The sequence below is a fragment of the Parasteatoda tepidariorum genome, chromosome 4, assembly GCF_982258835.1.
Source record: "Parasteatoda tepidariorum strain Cologne lab strain chromosome 4, Ptep-v5.0, whole genome shotgun sequence".
NCBI classification, from domain to species: Eukaryota; Metazoa; Arthropoda; class Arachnida; order Araneae; family Theridiidae; genus Parasteatoda; species Parasteatoda tepidariorum.
The window spans coordinates 8,781,437-8,807,219 of record NC_141758.1 but is presented as its reverse complement, the minus strand read 5'-3'; the positions used below and the strand labels follow the sequence as shown (position 1 = coordinate 8,807,219).

The window sequence follows — 25,783 nt, the reverse complement described above, 5'->3', positions numbered from 1 at the left end:
CGAAAGATGTTTTACAAATTGCCCTTCTCTCAATATTGCCCAACTGTTTATTTTAAGAGATGGGCAATTTTCATTTGAAAGAAACTGTTTACACATTTTTTCTCAGTCTTAAATTTTTTTTAAACTTATAAAATATATGTACAACCAATTTCCCTACAATGAATCTGAGCAACGTACTTCATACGTAACATTAGCAGGCGTATCATGAAAAAAATAAAAAGAAATTAGAGTCAAAACACTTGTGATAAATTTAAAAGAACAAAAGTATCCATTTCTGCAACAAGGATCGAAAACGCAAGGGTGGTTTGCCAAAAAGAGCTTTGTTTGAAAATAAAACGAAAAACATATTGTAAGTATCAGATGAATTATAAGTTTTACATTATATTAATCTAAGTTCTTTTATGATAGCTATAAAAACCTAAAACAATTGAAAATATCGATTGAATTATAACCACAATTTGTTCTTTATTTAAATAAATTTTATATCATTATTTAAGCACACATAAAGTCCTTCTTGGAAATTTTCTCAACAAATATTTTTTTCGAGCGGAAACTAAAGTAATGTATTAATATTGGAGAGTTGTACTTACAAAATTCAACATTTTTTCGACTAATATTTAATAAAAAATTATTAATATTTACTAAGCGTTATCTTTTGGCATGGAATTATCTATGGATAAACAAATTTTATAATTGTGTGCAAATTTTTTTTTCTATTCTCTAAAAAAGTCCTCGAGTTAGGGCGAAATACGCAAAAAGTTAAATTAATATTAAGGAGTCGAATTTCTCCTGACCAAACTTTCGGCTTCCCTCTATAATTTAGGAGTCAGATATTCGAATCCGTCGGGAGAAAAGGTATGTTTATTCAGAGAAATTACGTTTTCTGTCTGATTTCGTAACTTAGAATATTCATCTGTTAATTCATTAGCAAATTTAAGGTCACCCCCTTGAACCATTAAGATTGATGGCGATCATTAAGATGATTGATTGATTGAATATAAGCGTGAAGATCCGATCATTAGATCAAAAGTTATTCAGGGTGGTCATTTATGTTTTTGCTCTCTGTTCATATTTAAAAGATATTTTAAAAGAATTTTACATTCTATATATCACAATTTTATAAAAATTATTTTAAAAAAATTGTTATCGCCGACTGTCAATTTCCAGGCTTACAAACATTTTAATGAATTTATAAACTCCCTCCCTTATTCTCCCATAAATAAATTCACAGCTGTTCCTATACGTACTTGTTGTTAACATGCTTATTCACAGATCTTAAAGAAATAATAAACGTGAAACTTAAGGCATTCCCCCCCCCCTTGTTTGTTGAATGGTGAACCATTAAGATCCGATCGTGGAGATCGGATCATTAGATCACAAATTATTCACCATTTCTTACTTTACGCACTTCACATGTAAAGCGTATTCTGAGAAAAAAGTGACAATTGACATCACAAATGTTTAATCGCCATTTTTGATATTTAGTCTACCCCTATGGCCAGCGGGGTGCGTTAATTTTGCCCTATACTGAGGAACTTCTTGTTGTCACTGTTTAATGTGCACGCTTACTAAAATTAGAAAAGTGTTATTTTAAAAATGGAGGAAAAGTTTTTATTTCCTAATAGAATGTGGAAAACTAGAGGAACAAAAGTTCTTCATAAAACAATAAGCTGTGGATGAAGACAGAAATAACATTAAAAGTTAATCTTGTATCAAAAACACTTTTAGGGGAACAATGGTTGGAAGAGCCGTACTTTTGATAAAAGCAGACACAATTTCATTAAATAGAACATTTTTACGAGAATATTATTTATGCGGCATTGTTATACGAAGATAAAAAGGAGAACAAGTACTATATGCCTTCACTTTCCATATTCTTATATTCAGCTCTTTCATTTCTCATACAGGTTTTCAAGCTGAAAATAACATCATTAAGGAAAGTTTTTTTTCTTTTTTTAATTGTAAAGATAACAGGGGGAACATTTTTTTTTCTTTTGTTGCGTCAGATTTGAACGAATCTTAGACATTTTCTCGCCTCTAATTTTTAAACTGCACTCGATTTCTTTCTCTAGAAGCTTCAGTTTTTATGCAATTTAACAATAGATTCCTAACTGGAATTTTTTAAAATTCACTCGAGTGACACTACTTCTCTACTACTCAGGGAGTAGTAGGAAGAAGGCGATAATGCGATACGTTAAGGTCTTAAGTGTTGCTTTCGAAGGAACAGTTAAGCGTATATGTATTAATATAAACCTATAAGTTCCTCATAAACTTGTACGTTTAGACAAAAGAATTACATAAATAAAGAAATAAATTATGATTTTGCAAAAAATTTACAGCTTTCGGAACAAAGCTAGTTCTCGGTTCGAACTTCCCACACCCAAATTAGGCAAGATCAATTACCTGCATAAATGAATGCAACAAAAAACTTGTTCTCCAGTTTAATTTTCGAAGTGATTGAAATAATAAAACACTGTCGAAACGCATTCTTAATATGATTCGAATCAATGCAGGGATGCCAACTGCTCCGAATCAATAAAATCAGTTCATTTATGTGATTCGTATAAATCGAATCAATTCACTTTCATAATTTGAATCGATAGAATCAATTCGCTTAGGTCACTCAAATCAATAAGACTAGTTGACTCAAATCAATATTATCAGTTCAGTTTGAAGTGAATCAGTTCTTTCGAATCATTACATCAATATTAATTACGAAAATGACATTAAACTGATACATAATTTCGACCATTTGAATTTATCAAACTATTTGAATGGAATGTGGATTTTAAATTTTTTTTGATATGGTAGAAAAATTAAATAACATGGAATAAATCAGATGAATCAATAAAATGAAATAAACCGAATAATCAAACTAGTATCTTAATCACCTGCTTAAAAAAAGTATCACTAAAACAGGAGCTTGATTTGGATCAGTGATTCGGACAACTCTAAAACACAATATAATATATGTAAGTACTCACAGCGTCCAGTCACATAATCTAGCGTAAAAACACCACTAACGGGAATTTCCGTAAACTTGACAGATGGTGCTCTTCTTAGAAAGAGGGAATATTTTTTGTTCAGTTTCTAAAAGAGGATAAAACGTGGGTTGTTTAAGTACTATTAAAGCGCATGCGCAGGATAGTTACTTCCAATAAAAAGAATAATAAAAAAAAATACATCCCGAATCAGTTATTTATGGTGATTAATTAAAAACTTCCTTCACTTCAAAAATATACAAAATTGAAAATAACAGTTGACATGTCTCAAGAGCTCAAAAACAGGCGCCCTTTTTCAAAACTTGCCAGGCATGAATGACTTGTCATTCACGTCTGGCAAAATTGATACCATTTTTTTTCTTCAAGGCTTCGTGAAAGATAAGTCATTCACGTCTGGCAAGTTTTAAAAATAGGCGCCTGTTTTTGAGCCCTTGAAACGTGTACATTTCTATATTTTTTGAAGTTGTATATCAACATAATTTTGAAGCGAAGGTAGTTTTTAATCAAGTAATATCTTACCGTTTCAGTTTCCTGGGATCATTTAATTTCTTTATATCGTTTCGTATTTTACCACCAGGCATTGTAGATACGTTACACGCATAATATAAACAATACAGAGGATACCTATATTTAGATATCGTGAAATATAAGTCATCCGCGTCTGGCAATTTTTTAAAATGGGCACCTGTTCTTGAGCGCTTGAAACATGTATATCAACATAATTTTGAAGCGAAGGTAGTTTTTAATCATATAATATCTTACCGTTTCAGTTTCCTGGGATTATTTATTTAATTTCTTTATATCGTTTCGTATTTTACCACCAGGCATTGTAGATACGTTACACGCATAATATAAACAATACAGAGGATACCGATATTTAGATATCGTGAAATATAAGGCATCCGCGCCTGGCAATATTTTAAAATGGGCACCTGTTCTTGAGAGCTTGAAACATGTATATCAACATAATTTTGAAGCGAAGGTAGTTTTTAATCATATAATATCTTACCGTTTCAGTTTCCTGGGATTATTTATTTAATTTCTTTATATCGTTTCGTATTTTACCACCAGGCATTGTAGATACGTTACACGCATAATATAAACAATACAGAGGATGCCTATATTTAGATATCGTGAAATATAAGTCATCCGCGTCTGGCAATTTTTTAAAATGGGCACCTGTTCTTGAGCGCTTGAAACATGTATATTTGTATATTTTTGAAGTGAAACAAGTTTTTAATCAAGTAATATCTTACCGTTTCAGTTTCCTGGGATTATTTATTTAATTTCTTTATATCGTTTCGCATTTTACCGTCTGGCATTGCAGATACGTTACACGCATAATATAAACAATACAGAGGATGCCTATATTTAGATATCGTGAAATATAAGTCATCCGCATCTGGCAATTTTTTAAAATGGGCACCTGTTCTTGAGCGCTTGAAACATGTATATTTGAATATTTTTGAAGTGAAACAAGTTTTTAATCAAGTAATATCTTACCGTTTCAGTTTCCTGGGATTATTTATTTAATTTCTTTATATCGTTTCGTATTTTACCGTCTGGCACTGCAGATACGTTACACGCATAATATAAACAATACAGAGGATGCTTATATTTCTTGATTAAGCTTTTCATATAATAAGAAATGAAAAATAGGCAAAATTTAATGTGATATGTATTGTGTAAAATATATGAGATTTATATTCGACAGCAATTACGGATTTCACTTATAATTTCATTTTTATATTTAAAATGGTAGTAAAATGTATGCGTTTTAAAATAAACAATTATTTTTGTCTAAAGAGCATTTCATTGTCTACACATTGTATACAAAGCCTAAGGATTAGAACATTTATTTTCATACTTTATATAAAAAGCCCTTCATTGTACATAATACCATCATCATCATCCACTTTAACTGTAACTTATATATGTTTGTGTGAAATGACAGAAATGGGTGGTTGTTGACTTCCACCGGTGAATGTTGACACTCACATAGTCGCTTTAGTAAATGTTCGAAATATATACTAGGTATAGCTAAGTGCCACATTTGCATTGTTCTTTTTTAAGGTTCAGTGGCACTGCCAGGTATGCAAATAACCGGTACTCCGAAACATTGATGTTTCTCCTAATCTATTCCTCAGCAGATATCGAATAAATATAATAATATCAACAAATAAATTAACACCAAATCGGATGTAACAAATATTTCGGACATTCACCAAAGTGATTGTTGAACATACACTTCTCTGTTCGGCAGCGTTTATTTATTGAAGAACGTATAAGAAAAGCACCCAACATTAGTAGAGCGCCGATTATCCGAACCCTTATTATCCGAACGTCCAATTATCCGAACTATGTCCGAATTCGCTTTTTTTTTCTTCTCTATTTTAAGTTTAGAATTTTTTTTAACTTATCGACAATTTTTCTAAATTTAGAGGAATAGATAATATCCACTACATCTGAAGACCATATTTAATTTACAACCTTTTTCAGCAGTTTTCTTATAGTAGCCATACATACATGTATTGTTATACAGTTAAACCTACATACCCCTTTAGCCCTCTTCAACTGAAAATTATCATCAAAGAATGCGAGCTTCATTTTGACAATCTGACAATTTACAATTGTTGGAAAGCGGAATGTGCTTATCAATAGATGAGTGCTGAAATTCTACAATTGGGGGATGGGTAGTTGTCACTCATGGTTAATGAATAGTGATTACAGTGCTTGGAATCTTAAATCTTGGAATAAAATTCTTATCAGAAAAACAAATGAAACTGCGGTTTGTGAATCGGTAGATCTTTCGGGTGAAAATATGCCATGTTATACAGAAGAAATAGAGGAAATAGAAGACTGGTGTCGAGACACTGAAAACGACTCAGGATTTCAAATTTTAAATGATCATGAAATTGTTTCTGAAATTTTGAATGAAAATCGGAACTCCTCAGATTAAGAGGAAGAAGTACGTGATCAAGTTCAACATAGTGGACCTTATCATAAGAAGCATGCAATTCATTAGATATTGCAATGAATTACCTAGAACGTCAAAATGATGTTGATCTAATTCAGTTGATTTATTTAAAAAGAATAAGGGATATGGCTGCACACAAAAGAGCATGTTCTTTGAAACAAAAGTCTTTGCTGGATATCTTTTGCAATGGAAAATAAAGAAAAATGTGGTAAAATCAGTAATTGACAAAAAAAATTATAAAAAAGCCGAATTATGATAAAAATGATTCAAATTGAAAAAAAAAAAGCTAAAAAAAATATATTTAAAAATTGAAAAAAAAAAGTCTTATACTCGCCAGAGCTATTTTAGATAGTACTGCCAGTCCTAAGCCTATAAAAAGTGTGAAGGGAAGTTGGTGCATAAATAATAATCATTTAAATTAAGTATTAAACAACTTTCCAATTATCCGAACATTTCATTATCCGAACCACGTTCGGTCCCGAGCAGTTCGGATAATCGGCGCTCTACTGTATTTTATTTTAACTCCTTCCATTTGTCTCAAAAAACCCGTTTTTAAAATTTTATTCACTGAAAATGGTTATGATAATACCCACATAATAAATTAAAAACTATTAATAATAACTATTATTAATAAACAAAAACTATTCTTACTTATAAGTAATAATAACTATTCCATTAGTAATCATAAGACTTTAATCGATTAAATTGAGATTCGAATGTGTTAAAATAGTTAGACCATTTATTTTTCTTTCATTAAAAGGTGCCTTTGTAGAACGCTATACCACGGGAAAAACTTTTCGAGGCAAATTTTGTTTCACATTCATTATTTAAAGAATATAGAATTCAGGTAAACCATAAGTTTCAAATGCTGAAGAAATGTTTTGAAAATATTTAATTAAAAACAAATAAATTTTTTGTTTGGGTTTAAAATTGCAGGAATACTTTCCCATTGTGCAACCCTGAGTTATTCTGCCATAATTTGCTTGATTTTTTGAGATTTTTAGAATAAGAATTTCCAGCATTTAAAACTTTATGATTTACCCGAACTCATGTTTTCTAATTTTAATTCCTCATTCAGATCAAAGAAAATTTGCCGTTAAGAGATTCTTCGGCGGTATAGTGACCTCCAGAGTCATTTGTGAAGCAAAATGGGAAACCCTGAAAATTTTATGTTTAAAAAAAATCGATAACAATTTATATACCAAATTCACATTTAATATAATCTTTTGAACTAAGGTTTATAATTAAATGACCTACTAATAAAGAATATAAAACTTTTATGGTAATCAATTGAAGAAAAACCTTTGAGAATTACAAGAATCGCGATATTCGATTTAAAGAAAATGAAAATACAAATCGCGATATCGTATTTTAAGATCGCGTGATTATGAATCGCGATGTTGAATTTAAGAACGCGAAAATACAAATCGAGATATTGGATTTTTGAATCGCGGGAATACGAATCTCGATATTGATTTCAAAAACGTGTAAATAGAAATCACGATACTGGATTTGAATGAGTGACTTTTAAACGAGGTATATACGAAAATTGATGTTTGATATTAAAATCACGTGAATATGAATCATGATATTAGCGGATTCCGGCGTAGTTTCAAATATTAAAAACTATGAAAATCCGACAAACCGAAGAAGAAAAAAATCAAAATTGCCGAAGAGTCAAGTGTATGAAAACGTCTTGTTAATGTGAATCAGCGAAGATTTCAAAATTTAAATTCTAGAATTCTTACTTTAAATTTTAGATTGAGGTGAAAATTCGGTCGGATCATCAGTTTTGTTTCGCAGAAGTCCGCGAATCAATGGTCTAGAGATGCGCTGAAATCCGCGAAAAAAAATCACATGACCTGCTCCTAGTTTCTACACCTAGAGAAATTATACGAAAAATACGGAATACTATCACCCCTGGACCTCTTATGTTAATCTTTAACTACTCGAATCACGCACTATCTGAAACTTTAAAAACGTTTTTTCTCGAAGATACGTTTTCCAAATCGGCCGAACTCATAATTCGAAACAAGTCTTCACCTCATGTTTAAAATCGAAAAAAACTGCAAAACTTTATCAAAACTGTAAAACTTTATCGTTTTTTTTTCTGACAGTTTTGTCGAGCAATTTAAATTTCATTTAAAAAATGCATCGTTTTTGCAAAAATTGATATAACGAAGAAAAAAAAAAACTATTTTCTTCTCCAGCCATTCGCAAATTAAATAAAAAAATGTGGTTCCCTCCCACCTAAACAGTGTGAAGTCTTTTAATTTCACAATGTTAAAAAGCATCTTAGAGCTATAAACATTAAGTAAAAATACTTAATGCGTTAAAAAGAGCTTATTTAACCAGCGAAGTTATGCAAGCTGGGTTTTACGTGTGTAAAAACATTTTAACGTTTGAGGAGTTGGGGACAAAATAGTAATAAACCACAAAACTTTCAGAACGCTCTCTTAAACAAATTATTTTCACTGAAAAAGAAAAAAAAAAAACAAAATGTTTTGACATCATAAAAAATCAAATAAATTGTGAATTTTATAATGGATAAATCGTAATTTCTGAAAAGAGAAGAGCCATTGCTATAATTCCGTTTATTTATTTATTTATCATTATTATTACTTTCAGTATTGTTACGGAAAAAAAATTATGACCTCCTGGCTACAAAACCAAATCGGTATTATGTAACAACTATTTTCAGCTAACATTAAATTTTCTCATAATATCAAAAATTCGATCTCATAAATTCATTCTTCCTGACTTACTCTTCTGAAAAAAATCAAATTTATAATAAATAAATAAAATCATATAAAAATCTATGATATACATTTTTAAGCTTAGGTAAATGGGTAATTTTTTTTCGTCTAGTAATTTATTTTATTTATTCTTAATTCAGTATCTATTAAGATTTGAAAAAAGAAAAAAACTATGGATTTATTAGCCACAGTATCCTCTTAATAATGAGTTGGGCTCCTTTGGTATCCTCTTAATGATGATTTACATAGAAATGTTAAAATATCGTCATAAATAAACTTTTAAAAATAAACGACAATTTACAATAACATGCAAATGCTTAACATGAAAAATAAATGTATCGCTGATATGTCTGTTGAAAACATTAAATATTAAAGGTGATTAATGTGTAAAAATATATTTATTTTTAAGTACATTTTACTTTTTAGGATTTGAATACTTAAGAACTTATGGTTTCATTATTTAATTAATTTCTTTTTTCAAACTGATTAAAAAAAATCTCAAATTAAAAAACACAGAAAACTTCTTTCGTTAAAAACATCCTTAAAACTTATGTATTAAAACTCATGGATTATGCATTAAAATATTATTTATATTAAAAAAAAAAAAAAAAACACACACAGAAAAACTAGTAGAGAAAATATTTGTAATGTTACATAGGTGCTTAAAGAAAAATAGTTAAAATTAATCTATGCTCAAAAAATTATATTCAACTAACTAATAATTCAATAAAAAAATGACATGTATAACAATAAAATCTGACACCGTGTTAAAATAATTATGTACCTAGTCGATATAAAAAATGATAAAGAGAAATAATAAACAAATAATGCCACTTCACAAAATAAACCCACCTGGCAGTAATCCGGGTTGTCTTCGAATAAACTTGATCAAAATGACATTGTCACACAATATTTCCACACAGAAAAAGGTTTTATTAGTAAACACACACGAGCTATCTCCGAAGATGTAAACAATACAAAGACACACACGTTTCAAAATCTCTTCTAAACTGTCATTTTTTTTCTAATACGAACTACCGCGTCCCGCTTGTCAAACTGGCAGATGAACCATTCTGATTCGTTGCTAGGGTTACCTTTCTTACGAACTCTTTAATCTAAAGCCAAACTTACAATATTTGGCGAAGAAGCCTCACTTTGTTTTGAAAAAAATATATAATTTTTCTTTTTAAATCGACAGTAAGGGAAGACCGGGTAAAGCTGAATACCTAGTTTAAAATATGTTTTCGAAATGCTAAATAGTTAATTAAAAAAAGCTGCAAAAGTTTCTATAAATACATTATACTTTTAAATTCTAGAGAAAACACAATGTTTTTTTTTTTTTAGAAAAATGGAAAAGAGATTATTTTTATTCAAAATTATTATTAAATTTTTTTATTATTCGGCGAAAAAACCTGTTTTATCGAGAGAAAAAATTATGAAGCTTTTCTTTTTAAATTGATAGTAAGGAAAGGCCAGGTAAAACTGAATACCTAGTTTAAAATATGTTTTAAAACTGCTAAGATTTATACTTTATTTTGTCGATACTTTAAATTTCCAATGGAGGTAGAGTATTAGTCATGAAAATTTTTGCCACGGTATAACATCCTCTTAATACCGGGAATTAAATATTATGTTGGAGAAAATGTAAAATCTGCATATAAGTATACTCTCGATATCTCGAACTTCGATGTCTCAAAAACCTTGTTATGTCAAAAAATATATATTTCCTCTCAACATTATATATCTACCTAATGTTAATTTAAATTTTTATGTCGAAGAGTTTCTTCTCTAAACCTTGTCATGTCGTGTTTTTTTTTTTTTTTTCCTTCTTCAAAATGGAAAATGAATTTTTTCGAAAAAACCACTGTGTAAGTACATTATACACCAATTCTTTTCCATTGAATACGTAATTATTTTTGTCTTCCTTTTAAAAATAAAATTATTATTGTAGTATCAAACCTATAATAAACCATCATTACGTACATATTTATTGGTAGTTATTCTTATAGTTCATAACTCCACTTTTCTGAGTGATATTTTATGAGTATGGAGTATAGTAAAGTGCGGCGTGCTCCCTGCTTTCGCTTATAGCACTGCGTTTCAATAGGTAAGGCTTAATTTAACCTAGCAAGATTTATTTGAGCTCTGAGGCTCTTCATCAAATTCGACATGCTACCACCCAAATTCGTGATATTTTAGAGTATATTTTTCTACTCTTTCCAACATATTTAGTTCTGAACTTGTTATCTCGAAAAATTTTTAGCGTCCCTTAACTTTAATCGAGAGTATACTGTATTTCAAAATATCCTATACGAAATAAAAAAATTTCTTATCGTGCATTATATCCTAGAGAAATCTAGCCATGTTATTTCGGTAGTATATTTTTAAAAATAAATTTCGTTTCTCTTTTTCTTTTCTTTCGATACCATAAATAATTGTGAATATGCTCCAAATTCTGTAGTCACTTTAAAAACAAAAAATTTCTGAAACCGATTTTTATCACGATAAGATTTTAGTAATATGCTGTCTTGAAACAAATTATTTATATTTGACAAAATTTTTTCGATTGCAACCCTTCGAATTTTTCTATCCAGAATCAGTCTTTCAAATAAGTTATGAATTAAGTCATTCGATCAAACCAATTTTTATCACGATTCAATTTTTGCAATATGCTGACGGGAAACAAATTTATTTATGTTAGATAGAATTATTCTTTCCAGAATGAAGTCATTTAATGTGTTAAAAGTATATTGTTCTCCTGAAAAACTATTAAAAACTAAATTTTTTTTTTTTTATTATTACTGAAAAAGATAGCTCGCTTGCAATGTACAAAAAAGTAGGTATTTTCCTTTCACAGTACTCTTCAAAACTACTGGATCAATTAAATTAACCCTTTACTTTCTGTTTTTGAATACATACAAGGTTTGCTGGCATAATTGATATAGTTAAACTTATAGTTAGACTCGAGTTAAACGAGAGATGTATATTTTTAACTTTTTAATTTGTTTCTCGGCTCGAGCACTTAATTTTTTTTAACGGTATTTATGTTTTTTTTTCTTTTCTAAAAACAAATCGAATTTTATAGCCCTGAAGAAGATCAACATTTGTGAATTTAATGAAGCTTCCAAAAAATCAGAAATTGAAATTCATGCTTTTGGAAAGTTTATATGAGCAAGTAAAATGCAATTTCTTTTATGTATTCTTCTGACATTCGTTAAACACAATATTTTAACAAGGTAAAAAATTATTGTTTTGGACAAAATGATTTTTTATTTTTATTTTTGTCAACTTCAAAAAATAGTGTTTTTTGGTGTTGTTGTAATTATAATGTTCTGTAGGCATTTCTTATAACTTTTATATATATATATATATATATATTTGAGTGCTCCTCACACACTATTGTATTGATATAGTATTTTGCTTTGGCTATATTAATACAATATTAGAAAGCACTCCTTCTGCGGATATAATCGTGTGAGCTGATGACGAGTTTATATCCTTTCATTATTTTGTTTGCAGGCATTTCTAATAATTTTTTTTTTAAATATCTTATTTTAAGTATTTTTTCTTTTTCTCTTTGCATTAATCTTTGTTACATTATTTTCCGTGTCTTCTCCATATTTTCAACTTATTCGATGAGTTCTATATATTGGCAGTTTATGCATTGTAAATAAAACCAATTAGCCATTATTCAGCCAAGAATAGAACCAGTGGTCGGAAAAACTACATTATTTTTGAGGCTTACTACAACTACTTTGCTACAAACATAGTTAACTACGCTTTCGAAATGTAGCGACTACTTCACTACTTTAAGGAACCAAACTTTGCCGGAAAAATTTATTTACACCTGTATAAATTACACTGCTGAGAAATTAATTCACACATTATGATCAAAATGATTTTGAATAAAAAAATTGGTTTACAATAAACCTGAAGAATTATTTAGAAATATTTATTCATGTTCACATGAGCCAGTTTGTCATTCTAAAACCTTTATTTATTTATTTTTTTTTGAATTTGTTCACTCAATCTTCAACTTCTTATGCCCTTCTCGAAAGCGAAAATTTAATTTTAGAAATGCTAGGAAGTTATCGAATACTAGTAGTTTCGTTGCATGTTTAATGCTCTTTTATATCCTGTAAGAAATTAAGCACATCGAAAATATGTTTCCTTCCTTTGAAATAACATCATTGTTTCAATATTCATTTGCATAGGAAAGTGCGATCAAAGTGAAAAATTATCTATTATTTATAATAGCTAGTTTAATTATTAGTTTTACGTGATTCTAAATATATAATTCCTGTTTACTCACAATCACAGAATTTTAAATTGCATCTATTTATGGGCCCACAAAGACTTGTATCCATCAAATTCGAAAAATGAGTAGTGTTAGAACCCTGTTTCTTTACTATACGTAAAAAGTAGTTGCCAAGAATCATTACAAACTACTGTTTTCTGTATTACACTGACCGCTACACTACCTTTTTTTAAAAAAATAGCATACTATGAAAAAAAGAAGAGACTACAGTTGTTTTGCTACTTCCGACCGCTGGATAGAACATATATATAAGTATCTGATATTTTGAAGCCATTATTTAGCCCATATTGAGCCTACATAGTTTTTTTTTTCCAATACAGATTTAATTCAGCCAACATAAAATCTTAGCCAACATAAACTCTATTTAGTATTGCCAGGTTCATTTGTATTTCATAACACATACTGAGCAGATAAATATTTGTCTAATTCACAAGTTTATTTTTTTGCCCCTTTGATTAGGGCCTATATAAATTTTTCTGACGCAACTTATATTTTTGAGTCACTTTTTAGCCAAAATAGAACTTGCATAAATTTCCTCAATACAGCCATGATTTAGAAAGCGGATTTTGAAATTATTTTATTTCAAATTTGATTTCTCAAAAACTATTTGACTGATTCCGCTCTAACATTGTATTTTTCCATTTAAAATTATGTTCTTTAAAATAATGCAAAAAATTGTATGTTTTGCAATTCAAAATTTCTTTGAGTATTATTAAATAAAATAATAAAAGCTGATAAATATTTACTAAAATTTATTATCTTTAGATAAAAAATTTTTATAATTATGTGCAAAACTTTTTCAATTTGCTAAAAAAGTTCTCGAGAAATGGTAAAATCACGCAAAAATTAAAGCTGACGTTAAGAAGCACTACCGTCGAAAAAAATGCCTGGAAAAATTCAGACGTTTCAACGTTCAAAATTCAGAAGTTTTTTCCTCACCAATAACAAAAAAATAGTAATTCCGAAGTTATAAATAGCATAAAAATTTAGTATATGCTGAATTAAAGAAAAAAAAAAACAATAAATAAACTTAAAACAAAAGAGCTAATCTAAATTTTGTTTGGGAAAATTTAATTATTGTAAGAAATATAAGTAGAATTTTAACAAATGCAAACAGATTTAATGGCATAATTTAATTTTAATTTGAATCAAAATTGCTACGAAAATTCACAGAATAATTTATAAGTAATTTATGTATTGTGTAAGATTAATAGTGACCGACCTACCCCCAGAGGAATTTTCGGATAAGGCTTCGACTTGTCGCCACGTGAGAACCAAACACCGCAAAATTACAGTTAAGCAAAATTAAAACTGTTAAAGATTGATACACATTAGATAAAAATCACAATATCGATGACATGCAAATTTAAAACAATAAATCAAGTATTGTGAAACATGAAGGAAAGTAAAAAATATGAAGTGGGTAATTAAACGCAAAATGTGCCTGTGCAAGAACAAATAGATCAGCATCAGCAATGAGATTTATAAAATTTATAATTAATCATAATAATTCCAAAAGGGATTTATAGTTGAAACCAATATAAAATTTCAGAGCAAGACATCAAAGTGCATGGCTATCGCAAAAGAGGTCACCCATGACTCTCTGGAAGGGAAAGGCCCCGGAACAGCAATCAGTCCAAGTGTCAGGCTTAAAATAAGAGATAAAAGGGATCTTGAAGAGAATCAGAATTCTTAAAAACAAGTCAAAAGCGCTTAAAACATCTAACAGAGTAGAATTAACCAAAAAGTGTCAAAAATGCAGTACTAAAACTTATAAAGAGTAAGGTCAGGTAAAACATCAAATGGTAAAAATAAGATAAATCACATTAAAAACATATAAGATCAAAAATAAGATTAATAAAATTATTAAAATAGTCGACTAAAAGTTCAAGGCAAAGTGCCACTAGGATTAAAAATGTTCTAAGGTATATCTAAGTTTTTCTTAATAAGATAAAAATTCAAAAAGGACACCAGGCAAAACTGAGGGGGCTGAAGTTCACTAACAAGGGAAACTAGGGAAGTGTGACTCGCCAATTTTGAAATAAACTAGTGGGATGTATGCCTTATGAGGAATAATTTTAGGGGGAAACATTCGTTTCGGCCCATAGAAGGCCCTGTGAGAGATAAAAAATAGTTCAATATATTGAAAAATCGGTATTTTATTACTTCAACGCAGACTATTAGTTATTGTAATTGTCTCATACTCCAATTAATTTTGTTGATACTTTCACGTACTATATAATGCATATTTATTGTCGAAATTGATTTCGAAAATTTTATATATCTGTAGTTTTTCAGAAAAACCTGTTAGGTTAATTTTTAAAAAAAAATTGACATCAAATCTTTTTAAATTTATTTTCAAAAAACTTTCCAAATTAATTGGAGTATGTAATTGCAAATCAACTAATAATTAATTAATTTTCTGATTGATTTATTAATTAGAAAATTAGTTAGTTATCCAATTAATTACAAATTAATTGGATTATGAGACAATTACAATAACTAATAGTCTGCATTGAAGTAATAAAATACTGATTTTTATATATATTGAATTACTTTTTATCTCTCACAGGACCTTCTTTGGACCGAAACGAATGTTAATTAATTCATTAATTAGCAAATTAATTAATTATCCAATTAATTACAAATTAATTGGAGTATGAGACAATTACAATTACTAATAATCTGCACTGAAGTAATAAAATACCGATTTTTCTATATATTGAATTATTTTTTATTTCTCATAGGACCTTCTATGGGCCGAAACGAATGTTGCCCCCTAAAATTATTCCTCATAAGGCATACATCCCACTAGTTTATTTCAAAATTGGCGAGTCACACTTCCCTAGTTTCCCTTGTAAGATCCAAAAATTCAGTTCGAATGTCTAATGTATGATGGGTATTTTAGTTCAAGAATAGGACAAAGTCACCAGAGCACAGTAGAAAAAGGTAAAATACTAAAAGGCAAATATTAAAACCAGGAAATCTAAAAGCCAAAAGTTGACAATCAGATAAAATTAGTCAGGTGTACTCTCAGCGGGAAAGCAGATCTTCTAAGGTACATTTAAGAATTTTTCTCCTGCAGTCAATATCAGCATTAAGTTGATGTTGAGTATATTGGTCCCATTTTCTGCAACGGAGTGTCTGGAATTTGGGACAAAATTTAATAAGATCGTCGATGTCTTGCACTTTCCCACAAAATTTAAAGGTTTCTTGTTTATTGAAGAATTTCTGTTGATACGTTCCCAAAACCCTGTGACCCGTTAAGAATTGATTTAAATAGAAGTTTGACTGCAGCCGAGTTAGTGTTTGATCTTTAAAGAAAAGATGTATCTGCCTGCCTTTTGCTGATTCACTCTAATCTACTTTCCATTTAATTGTGTAAGTAATAAGGTTACTTTGACCAGCCAATCAATTGATTATTCGGATAAGACAACTAGCTGTCACAACAATCCCCCCAAGAGGACCGCTGCCTGAACACACGGCACACATGCCGTTTGACCAGATCAACTGGAGCAACACCCATTTAATTGTGTAATAAAAATGTCAAATATTTCTCATGACAAAATTTTTGCAAGTAAATAATTTTATAAAAAACATTCTGAATATATTATTTTTAATTTTGGTAAAAGAAGATAATGTATATATAAATCATTATTAAACGAATTATTTAACAAGATTTTTTATAATATCTAAATTTTATTTATTAAAAAAATATGAGAACAAAAACTTGAGCTTGATTATTAATAATGCTGAATCAGCATAATAAACATACTATTGCAAATGCAGTCAAGAAAACAGGGTTGGGTCACAATATTAAAAAATATTTAATTAAAATAATACAATTTTGTCATTCAATTTGAAAGTGTCAAGATCTCCAAGTTACTTCAACTTCATCTGTACGATACCTGGAAAAAATCAGACAAACTGGACTTATTTACAAGAGCTTAAATGGGTGTTTTTATATTAATAAATGCATATAAACACATAATTAATTATAAAAAATGATTAGGAAAGTAAACAAATGAAAGTTATCATAACCAATGATAAAGCTGCAAATCATATAAAACTGAAAATACAGCTGAGTCCCGATTATCCAAATTTCCGCTCTAACTGAGCTATCAAATATTTAGAGAATTTTTTTGTTCTAGTTTATTTTTTATTTTTAAAACTGCTACCGAAAAAAATTCTGAATTTTATCTTCCAAACACTCAAGAAAACAAGTTGATGGACAACACGAGATTAGCGATGAAATGATCAATAATATTGTCAATAATTAATCCAGCGAAGATGATGAAGACAGTGGGGATAAAAATCAAAGCATATAAAAATCTCTCCTACTGATGGACTAAAAGCTATCGAAAGTGCTATTGAATATTGATGTAAATGATGATGTGAATTAACATACTTAGTTATGGCGGAGGTTTGTTCTCCGTCAGTCGCCGCCGATATTCGTATAGTGGAAAATAACTTTATACAGTCTCCAGGAAAGAATATACAAATTGTTTAGTGAAATTTAGATTTTATTAAGCATAATTGGTGATATAGAGAATGGCCATTTCTTCATCCAAAAAAAAAAAGAAATGCCACAAAGGGATGAAATCAGAATGCCCTCTTATTGAGAGATCATACAGCCAAAATATCATTTCTGACGGTTAGAAATTGAGACTGGGGAGGCCCGTAAGGGCACTCCCAGTCTCCACAAATTTGAAATTAAAAATGAATATAATTATTCCTAACGGACATAGAAAGTATGGGTAAGAGATCCAAAATTGGCAATTTATCGAAATACAACATAGCCAACCAGCATAACAATATTGGGCTTGGCGATCACAAGTGGCCAACAAATTTATGAGAATTATTGCAACCATGCAACCGAAACATTTAGCGGCTGGAAATTAGAATAAAAAGTTATTAATAGTTTTTTTGTTTTCGATTAGAGGCGACAGTGAATTAATAAGTCTGCATTAGTAATGAAATAAAAAGTATCCGTTACATTGATCTATACAAGAAGAAATAAATATTTTATGTTCGTTTTAAAAGATTAAGTCTTTGATTTATTTTAAATATAATTCTATTAATAAAAATCAGCTTAAGTAATGAAAGATATTTTAAAAGATAGGAAATAAATATGTAATGCCAAGTGTGGCATCACATTATTGAATGATCCCCAAGTCCGATTCAATGCTGATGGTACTGATCTATTAACAGAATATCGCGAGAAGGCCATTAGCTTGGCAGTGACGAAGACAATCGCATGTCACTAACGATGAATTCAACCAGAGATTAAAATTTTCTAGCACAATTAGGGAAAATAATTTGACAATGTTTTGTTGGTCCCCGTAATCAGCGAAAATTCAAGAGATTTTTCGGTTCAATTTAAGAGGATGGCAAATAAAGGCTAAAGTTATGAATCTCATACAAAATACAGCAGAGTTGCACGCGAGAGGGCAAAAGTTCTTGCCAATGAATCCAGCTCAGTATATGCACATGCGAACCTACAAGTATTTTGTGAAACATGTGAAATGAATGGCGCTTTCATGCGCTACAGACTGACAAATAGATTGTGGTTAAATTAACTGAGAAAACCTTGCATAACAATGTGAACAATGTCTTCTTGCATAAATCGTGGCAAAAATCAACATGGTAGAGAAAAAATATCTCATTTTGGAAAACGTAAAATTAAGCACTTTTTAAAAACTTCCAATAAAAAAAGCACCTTTAAGGACTTTTAAAAAATGAAAATAAAAAATAAGCACCTTCAGGTACTTTTATAAAATGCTACGCAACCTGCATTTTTATGTTCATTGCATCCTTAAACTTTTTTTAAATAGTAAAGGACACTTAAATCAATTTTAAATATTTATAACATAGATTTAAAAATATATTCTCTTGAATAGAGATTCTAAATTTTACAAAAAATAAAAATTTTTGAAATTATTTAAAAAAATAACTCTCATTAAAAAGTTTGGATACATAAACATTTTCAAATTGACAATTATAAATGAAGTAACTTTTCTTTTTAAGTCTGTCTATTATTTAGCGTAAGAAATTCCCAAGTATCCAATCAAAGTATGAAATTGATTAAAGCAAATTTTAAGAAAAAACTTAAAGAAAAATACTTTAAAATAATAAGTCAAAATGTAAAAGCGCTAAAACCAAATTCGTCTTATGTAAACAATTTAAATAAAAAGTTCGAAACCAATACCAAGCAAGACAAAATTTTAAAGATGTGTTCGTTAGCAAAAACAGCACTTCATCAGGGGACGTTTAATGCAAATGTGATATTAGTATTTTCTCAGTGTACTTTTGACTTTTTTTTTTTGTATCATTGAATTTTAATCTTTTGTTTCAATACTTGATATTTTGATTGCATTTTCTTACTTAGTTTATCTTCAGGGCACAGTCAGTTTTTGGTTTAACCACTGACTACTGAAAGGCTCCAAAAATTTTAGCAGACAGTGATGAAGTGCTGTTTTCGCTAACATACATATCTTTAAAATTTTTTCTTGCTTGTTTTTGGTTTCTAACTTTTTATTTAAATTCCCAAGTGTGCAGTAAGTAAAACAGTAGGAATTTCTGCAGAAGCTCTTTTACTGTGTTGTGCTCCAGTGTTGTCCTGCAACAGAATAACTCCACAAAAAAGTCTGCCTTTTGAGTTTGGTCAGTGTTTCCAAATATCAAACCCAGCTCCAGAAAGGAGTAGCCCTTTGATAATAAATAGTAATAGATTAATAGCTGTTATACTATCCTTTGTCATAGTTTGTAAGATGATCACAACCCCTGTGAAATGTGCCCCAATCATTATTGTCACACTAGAAACTACATTTCAGGCTTGTCACTACAGGATTGGATTGAATGTAAAAGTTTTATGGCACAAGATCCAAAGGAGGATATGCTGCACCAAACAATTTGTTGAGTTAGATCTAATGGTAAATTGCACACAATAGTTTTATTGTCATAAAATAAATGAAACTAATAAAATTGTTTATCTCAAGACACGTATTTTTAAAAGTTCATAAAATCAATAAAAGCGTAATTCTATAAAATGCACAGAAAAGGTAAAACAGTGCTTGTCACTACAGGGTCACCTCTCAATTTCAGAAAAAAATTCCCTAACTTTTCCAGGTATACATCAGGTAAATTTCAATAAAATTCATACTTTATTTAAGTTACCACATAAAATTTTTCATCAGAAAACTTGGAAATATGGAAAAGTTTCACTACAAAGCAGAATTTTATAAAATAATTGTAATAGATGTTAGAATTATTTAACTTCAATTGTAATAACTTATTACTGTTACTTACAATTAAAAGACTGGCTATTTTCCAGTCATGATATAGGAATTTGCCAGGTTTTTTGTAAAAAATTGCAACTTTCCCTGACAATTCTGTTTTTTAGAGTTAGAATACAATTCCAGGTTTTCCCTGATCTCCATGACCCGTTGGAACCCTGCACTACTTCTCTAAATAAAATTTTTATGGTTTACTGGCATTGGCTTCATTATATAGACTGTAACTATTATATGACTCGTCACTATTTCACAAAAAGCCATTGTATTGTAATAATATGCATACCTTTGTGTGACGGTCGTGTCTTCAAAATCTGTCACCTGCCCAGAACGGTACATTTCCCAACCAGCCTGGGCAATCATTGCACCATTATCAATACAGAATCTATAGAAAGAGAGTGAATCTTACACATACAGACATGTTAAAACAAACATTAGAATTCATTAAGTCGAAACAGAAGAGGTCATGCATCATCTGTTATAAGTTGGACTGTTAACAATTTAAGACTTTTACAAAATACTAAACACAGCATCAAGGTTTTGGATGCCCCAATTGCTTCTATGCAGGACATTTATGTTGTCTCAAAGTATCCAAGTTTGTATTAGAAGACTCTATAAAGTGAGAGAAACTTTTCATCGAAATTTTGTTTAATCTCCATTGGTGTATTAAAATATAAAGTTTAGAGAAAAGTAAATTCCAACATACCTAGAGTAAGCCATGGAGTTTCAAACAACAACAAAAATTATTTTCAAAATATCGAAATACAAACAAATTATGGGAGGAGAGCTTTGCCAAAATGTAATCCTGAAACTTTATGGCTTACTCTAAGTAAATCAGAATTCACTTTTTCCTAAACATAAGTTTTAAAATTACATATGTCGGTGAAAGAAATTTAATGCAAAAAGTTTCTCCCATGATATAGCATCCTTTTAAAGTGACCAAAATCAAAATTCATGGAAATGACAAAAAAATTTCAAATGTTATTTTTCTTACCGAAGTATAAAAATGTGTGGTTTACTGGTGATAAAAAACTATCTTCACTCAATCTTGGTGAATATTCTATCATAAAATAAAGCAGTGCTCCTAAGTCAACATATGAACTACAATGACAGTCAAGATTGGAAACTTTTTGTGATTCAAAAATATATTAAAACTACAATTCCTATTCTACTTTTTGTAATAACTTGTACATCTTTTGGAGTGCAATAAATCTATAGCCCATTTCTCCTCACTAAACTACACTTTAGTTTATTATTTATTAAAATTTTAGTTGAAATACTACATTCAAAATCCATAGCTTTGAATGAACACAGCATAATTTCACGATTAATATTGCTGCCAATTTAATAATCAATGCTAGTTTTAAAAAATGTGTAATCATTAATTATAACTATTATCTAGAGTATTTAGCATCAAAGTTACATTAGGGTCTGTCATAAATTTCTTCCACACAGAAAGTAATCTAAAACATGCACTAGAAAATGAAAATTACATTAAATTAAAACCTAATTTCTAATTTAAAAAAGTCAGGACAACACATTACATCTGATATCACACCTGATTAGACTAGAGTAACTAATGGCAAAATTTAATGAATAAAGTGCCATAAACTAAAAAACTTCATTAATTACTTTACATTTAAGTAATTAAATAATGCAGCAAGAAATTTTTTTTAATTCAATTTATTAATTTTAAGTATATGTTTCATTTACTTGCATTTTACAATAATTATTTGAAAATAATTTTTAATTTTAAATTATATTTTATAATTTCATATAAAAATAAAATAAGAGTCAGCAGTTAATGGTATTTAGGCTTTGCATTTAGATCTGTAGAGTTTAAAAAGTTTTCTTTGAGTCTGATAAAGAATCAAAAGCATCCAAAGAAACTTTTCCCTTACCTTACCTTAGGACAAATTGCGACTGTTAATATTCAAATTTTATAATTAAAAGTAATGTAATGAGTGTAAATGTTCTAGAAGATGTCAAAATCTGTTTAACAATTACGAATAATAATTATTAATTAATGATTTTTTTTAATTTATGTTTATCACACAATTATATTGAAAAACATGTTTCATCAATAGGTATAAGCATTTTCTTGCATCAATTAATCCCAGAGATAAGATATTAAAGCATGAAAAATGAACATTTTAGGGGGGGGGGGCAAGTTTATGATCACTCTCCAAACAAAATAATTGACACCAAATAACGATCAAATTTCACAAATAAAATTCGAACTTATTGAGAGAAAAAACATGCTTAAATTAAATAAATAAACAGTAGGCAGCCTAACCTGATAAAACACTTAAAAGTTTAGCATTTGAATCTTTAGGATTGAATTTTAATGAGAGAAAATCCAAACATGACATCAAAAGTTATGAAGGAGGATTGAATTTTTTTTCCCCATAGCTTTTGCAGTACATAAATCTGGAGACCTGTATCAAAATATTGCCAAGACTATAGCAGCTTATATAATAACTATGCATTAATATGTATCTCATTTATTCTAAAAGATATTTGCTTAGGAAATAAACAAAACTGCATTTTCATCTAAGCTTGAAACCCCCCAAGTAGTGAGGGGGAAAAAAGATGCAGTGCATTACAGGGCAAAATTAATGGTCGCCACCAGGCGACTAAATATTACAAGTGGTGATTAAAAAATTGCTAGCCGATTGTCCCCCGATTGACATTTTTTTGCTCTTGAAATGCACCCCCATGTGCATTTTATTATTATTATTTTTTTAATATATATGGAATTATTTAAATATTTAATAATTTGAAAATTCCTTTATTTCATGTTTGCTTCTTAAAATGTTTTTTCATTTTAGTAATGAATGTTGTAATGCTTACCATGTTTTGAGAAATACAGTAGAACCTGGATTATCCAAGCTAATTGGGACCGCTAGTATCTGGGATATCGAACATTTCGGTTAATACAAACTGCGTTTAAAAACTCACCTCGCTCGCAAATTTAACATCTTTTGAAATAAGAAACAGAATGTTTTTCAAATGATAAAAATAAGCATATATAAAATTATAATTCACAGCTCAAACAATTTTAAAAGGAAATCAACTACTTGTAGTAAATTTTAAAAAGCAAATAGAATTTTTTTAACTATTTTTAAAATTAAATTAAAAGATGCATTTTCAAAAATAACAGAAGAAATTATTGTATTTTTTAAATTTAATATACATTAATTTGTTGATTTTAAATTCCCATTTTTTTAAATATTTTGCTACCTTTTGCTACAAAATTACAGTCCAATAACACATTAGCACCTGGTGTACAATAGGGTTACTGGAAACAAAGCATTGCTCCATGCTGTTAACTTCTCAGGGTGTAATATTTCTTGGAAGTTTAGTGTTTTGGGGGGCAGTAGAGCTGGACAGCAAACTAAAAAGTGTGGGTTTTTTTAGGGCTCATTCAGAAAGAAAAACAGACTTCGTTATCGGCTATCGATTAACTGAAGCTCAGTTAATTGAGATTCTACTGTATTTCAAAAGACAAATAATAAAAGATAAATAAAAAGATAAAAGATAAATAAATAAATCATTAAAAACTTTCACATTTTTTTAAAAAGTGACCACTGTCAAAAATGCTCCAACTGACCAATAGCACAGTGCATACCTTTCATCAGTTGCATATAGTTTGGCTCCTCTTTCTTCAGCCATTATCCCCATCATTTCTTGCAACCTCTCATTGCCTAAAAAATTCATTTCCATATGGAATTTTATCTCGTTCAAAAATAGTACCATTTAGGACAACTTCAAAAGATAAAATACAAGTTGGTTTGGCATATTGGTAGAGCATTAATTTGTTATTCTCAAAACCAGCTGATCTCGACAGAAAACAGATCTCAATAATAATATTTAATGCCAAATAGAATAATAAAATCTACCAGTGTCAGTGATTTCAGACTAACAAATTAAAAAAAATGGGTTCAAAACATTAAGTATTTTTTATTTATACACAAATACAGTTTTGACAGGGTGCATAGCCAATTTTTTAAACAAGAAATAAGCACCTCTTAAGCACTTTTCAAGCACTCAAAAAATATTCTTAAACTCTGCTTAAAAATAAAAAAAGAGGAAATATTTCTGTATCTTGATCTGTCACGCTAACTACAATTGACAAGGTGTAAAATAGATTTTAAACTTACAAATTAAAGAGAAAAAAATAATAATATGGAGATTTTTGCCCGGGAGTGGCTACTAGTTATACCTTTTAAATTGGTTCCTTTATGTGATGTTGTTTTTAGTTTATTGCAGGCTGCTGCTCGGAAGTTGCCAATACTTGGTGATTATTTTGCCACATATCACAATACGGAAATCTATCCAAATATAATTAGGATATGTGCACTAATAAAAAATAAAATAAAAAATTTCTATTGTATTCTAATTTCAATAATAGGAAGAAAATTTTTTTATAAGTGCGCTGATCCTAATAATATTATTGTGATTGAATGAATTGTAAAAACATTGAATACAATAGTGTGAAAACGCCTTTTGCATAATTGGTGGCAAAAACTGACATGATAAAAAATATCTCATTTTGAAAAAGGGAACATAAAGGATTTTATAAAAACACCCAATGAAAAAAGCACCTTTCACAGCTTTTAAAAAACAAAAATAAAAAATATGCACCTTTAAGTACTTTTTAAAAACGTTACGAACCCTGTTTGAGAAAATGAGATTAAAAGTTTACAATGAATTATGAAACTTTTTTTCCAAAGCAGTGTTTATTCCTTACTAGTATCAATTACCTGTAACTTTCATTCAATCCACTGAGTGTTAACTATGATTTTTTTTTCAAAATTTTAGGTGTAGTCTTTTCTTTGTCAAAAAATCTGCTATCCTGTCATTCAGTGGGACAGTAATGCAACACAATTACAAGTGGGACAGTAATTTCAGTACAATTTTACCCAGGGAATCAACACTTGGAGGGTTAATTTTTTTTTCCTTATGCATTACAGCCCATTGGGGGCCTTGCCTTACTGAACATAACTTTACATTCCTATTCCTTACAAATCTTTTAGTCGTAAATTGCCAGTTTGAAATTATCATTGTAGTTAGATATTTTGCTACATCAATCTCTTTTTAGGTTTCCCACTGAATCTTGACTTTATAGGTTTGCAATTTAAGATGTTTCTTTTTATTCATTCTTTCTATATAGCCCTAATGTTATGAATCAATATTTTTTTCCTTAAATTTTTTTACTGTGAATTGTTTAATTGAATTGGTTAAAAAAAATTTCATCTTTATTGCTCTAAGTTCAGATTTCACTACCATGCTGCATCAAAGGGTTAATGGCCGTGACAAAATAAATGTAACAAATGTCCAACCAATAAAATCTTCAATAAAAAGAGAAAGAAAATTGCAGTAAGCAGATTGATGATGAACCAATGATAGTTGATTCATGTGATAATATCGCCAAC

The 25,783-nt window shown here is 29.2% G+C and overlaps 2 protein-coding genes across 6 annotated transcripts in view; both read right to left on the bottom strand.

The window, feature by feature from the left end:
- The window catches only part of LOC107439236 (protein phosphatase 1 regulatory subunit 16A), an 88,297-nt gene extending 78,479 nt beyond the window's left edge, over nt 1-9,818 (bottom strand). The window contains exons 1-2 of one of the 3 annotated variants that reach the window (XM_016051757.5): nt 9,588-9,793; nt 2,985-3,090 (exon numbers count right to left, since the gene is read on the bottom strand). The gene's annotated coding sequence lies outside the window, so the exon portion shown is untranslated. Of the gene's footprint in view, nt 1-2,984; nt 3,091-9,587 lie in introns of all 3 variants that reach the window. The other 2 variants (XM_016051756.5, XM_043046235.3) reach the window with 2 other exon arrangements.
- Nucleotides 9,819-16,861: 7,043 nt separating this feature from the next.
- Tcs3 (Probable tRNA N6-adenosine threonylcarbamoyltransferase Tcs3) overlaps nt 16,862-25,783 on the bottom strand; it is a 29,076-nt gene continuing 20,154 nt past the window's right edge. For all 3 annotated transcript variants that reach the window (XM_087160603.1, XM_087160604.1, XM_087160605.1), the window contains exons 11-13: nt 23,977-24,052; nt 20,632-20,730; nt 16,862-16,961 (exon numbers count right to left, since the gene is read on the bottom strand). In XM_087160603.1, coding sequence (XP_087016729.1) covers nt 16,922-16,961; nt 20,632-20,730; nt 23,977-24,052 — 215 coding nt within the window. In that variant the 3' untranslated portion in view covers nt 16,862-16,921. The remainder of the gene's footprint in view (nt 16,962-20,631; nt 20,731-23,976; nt 24,053-25,783) is intronic.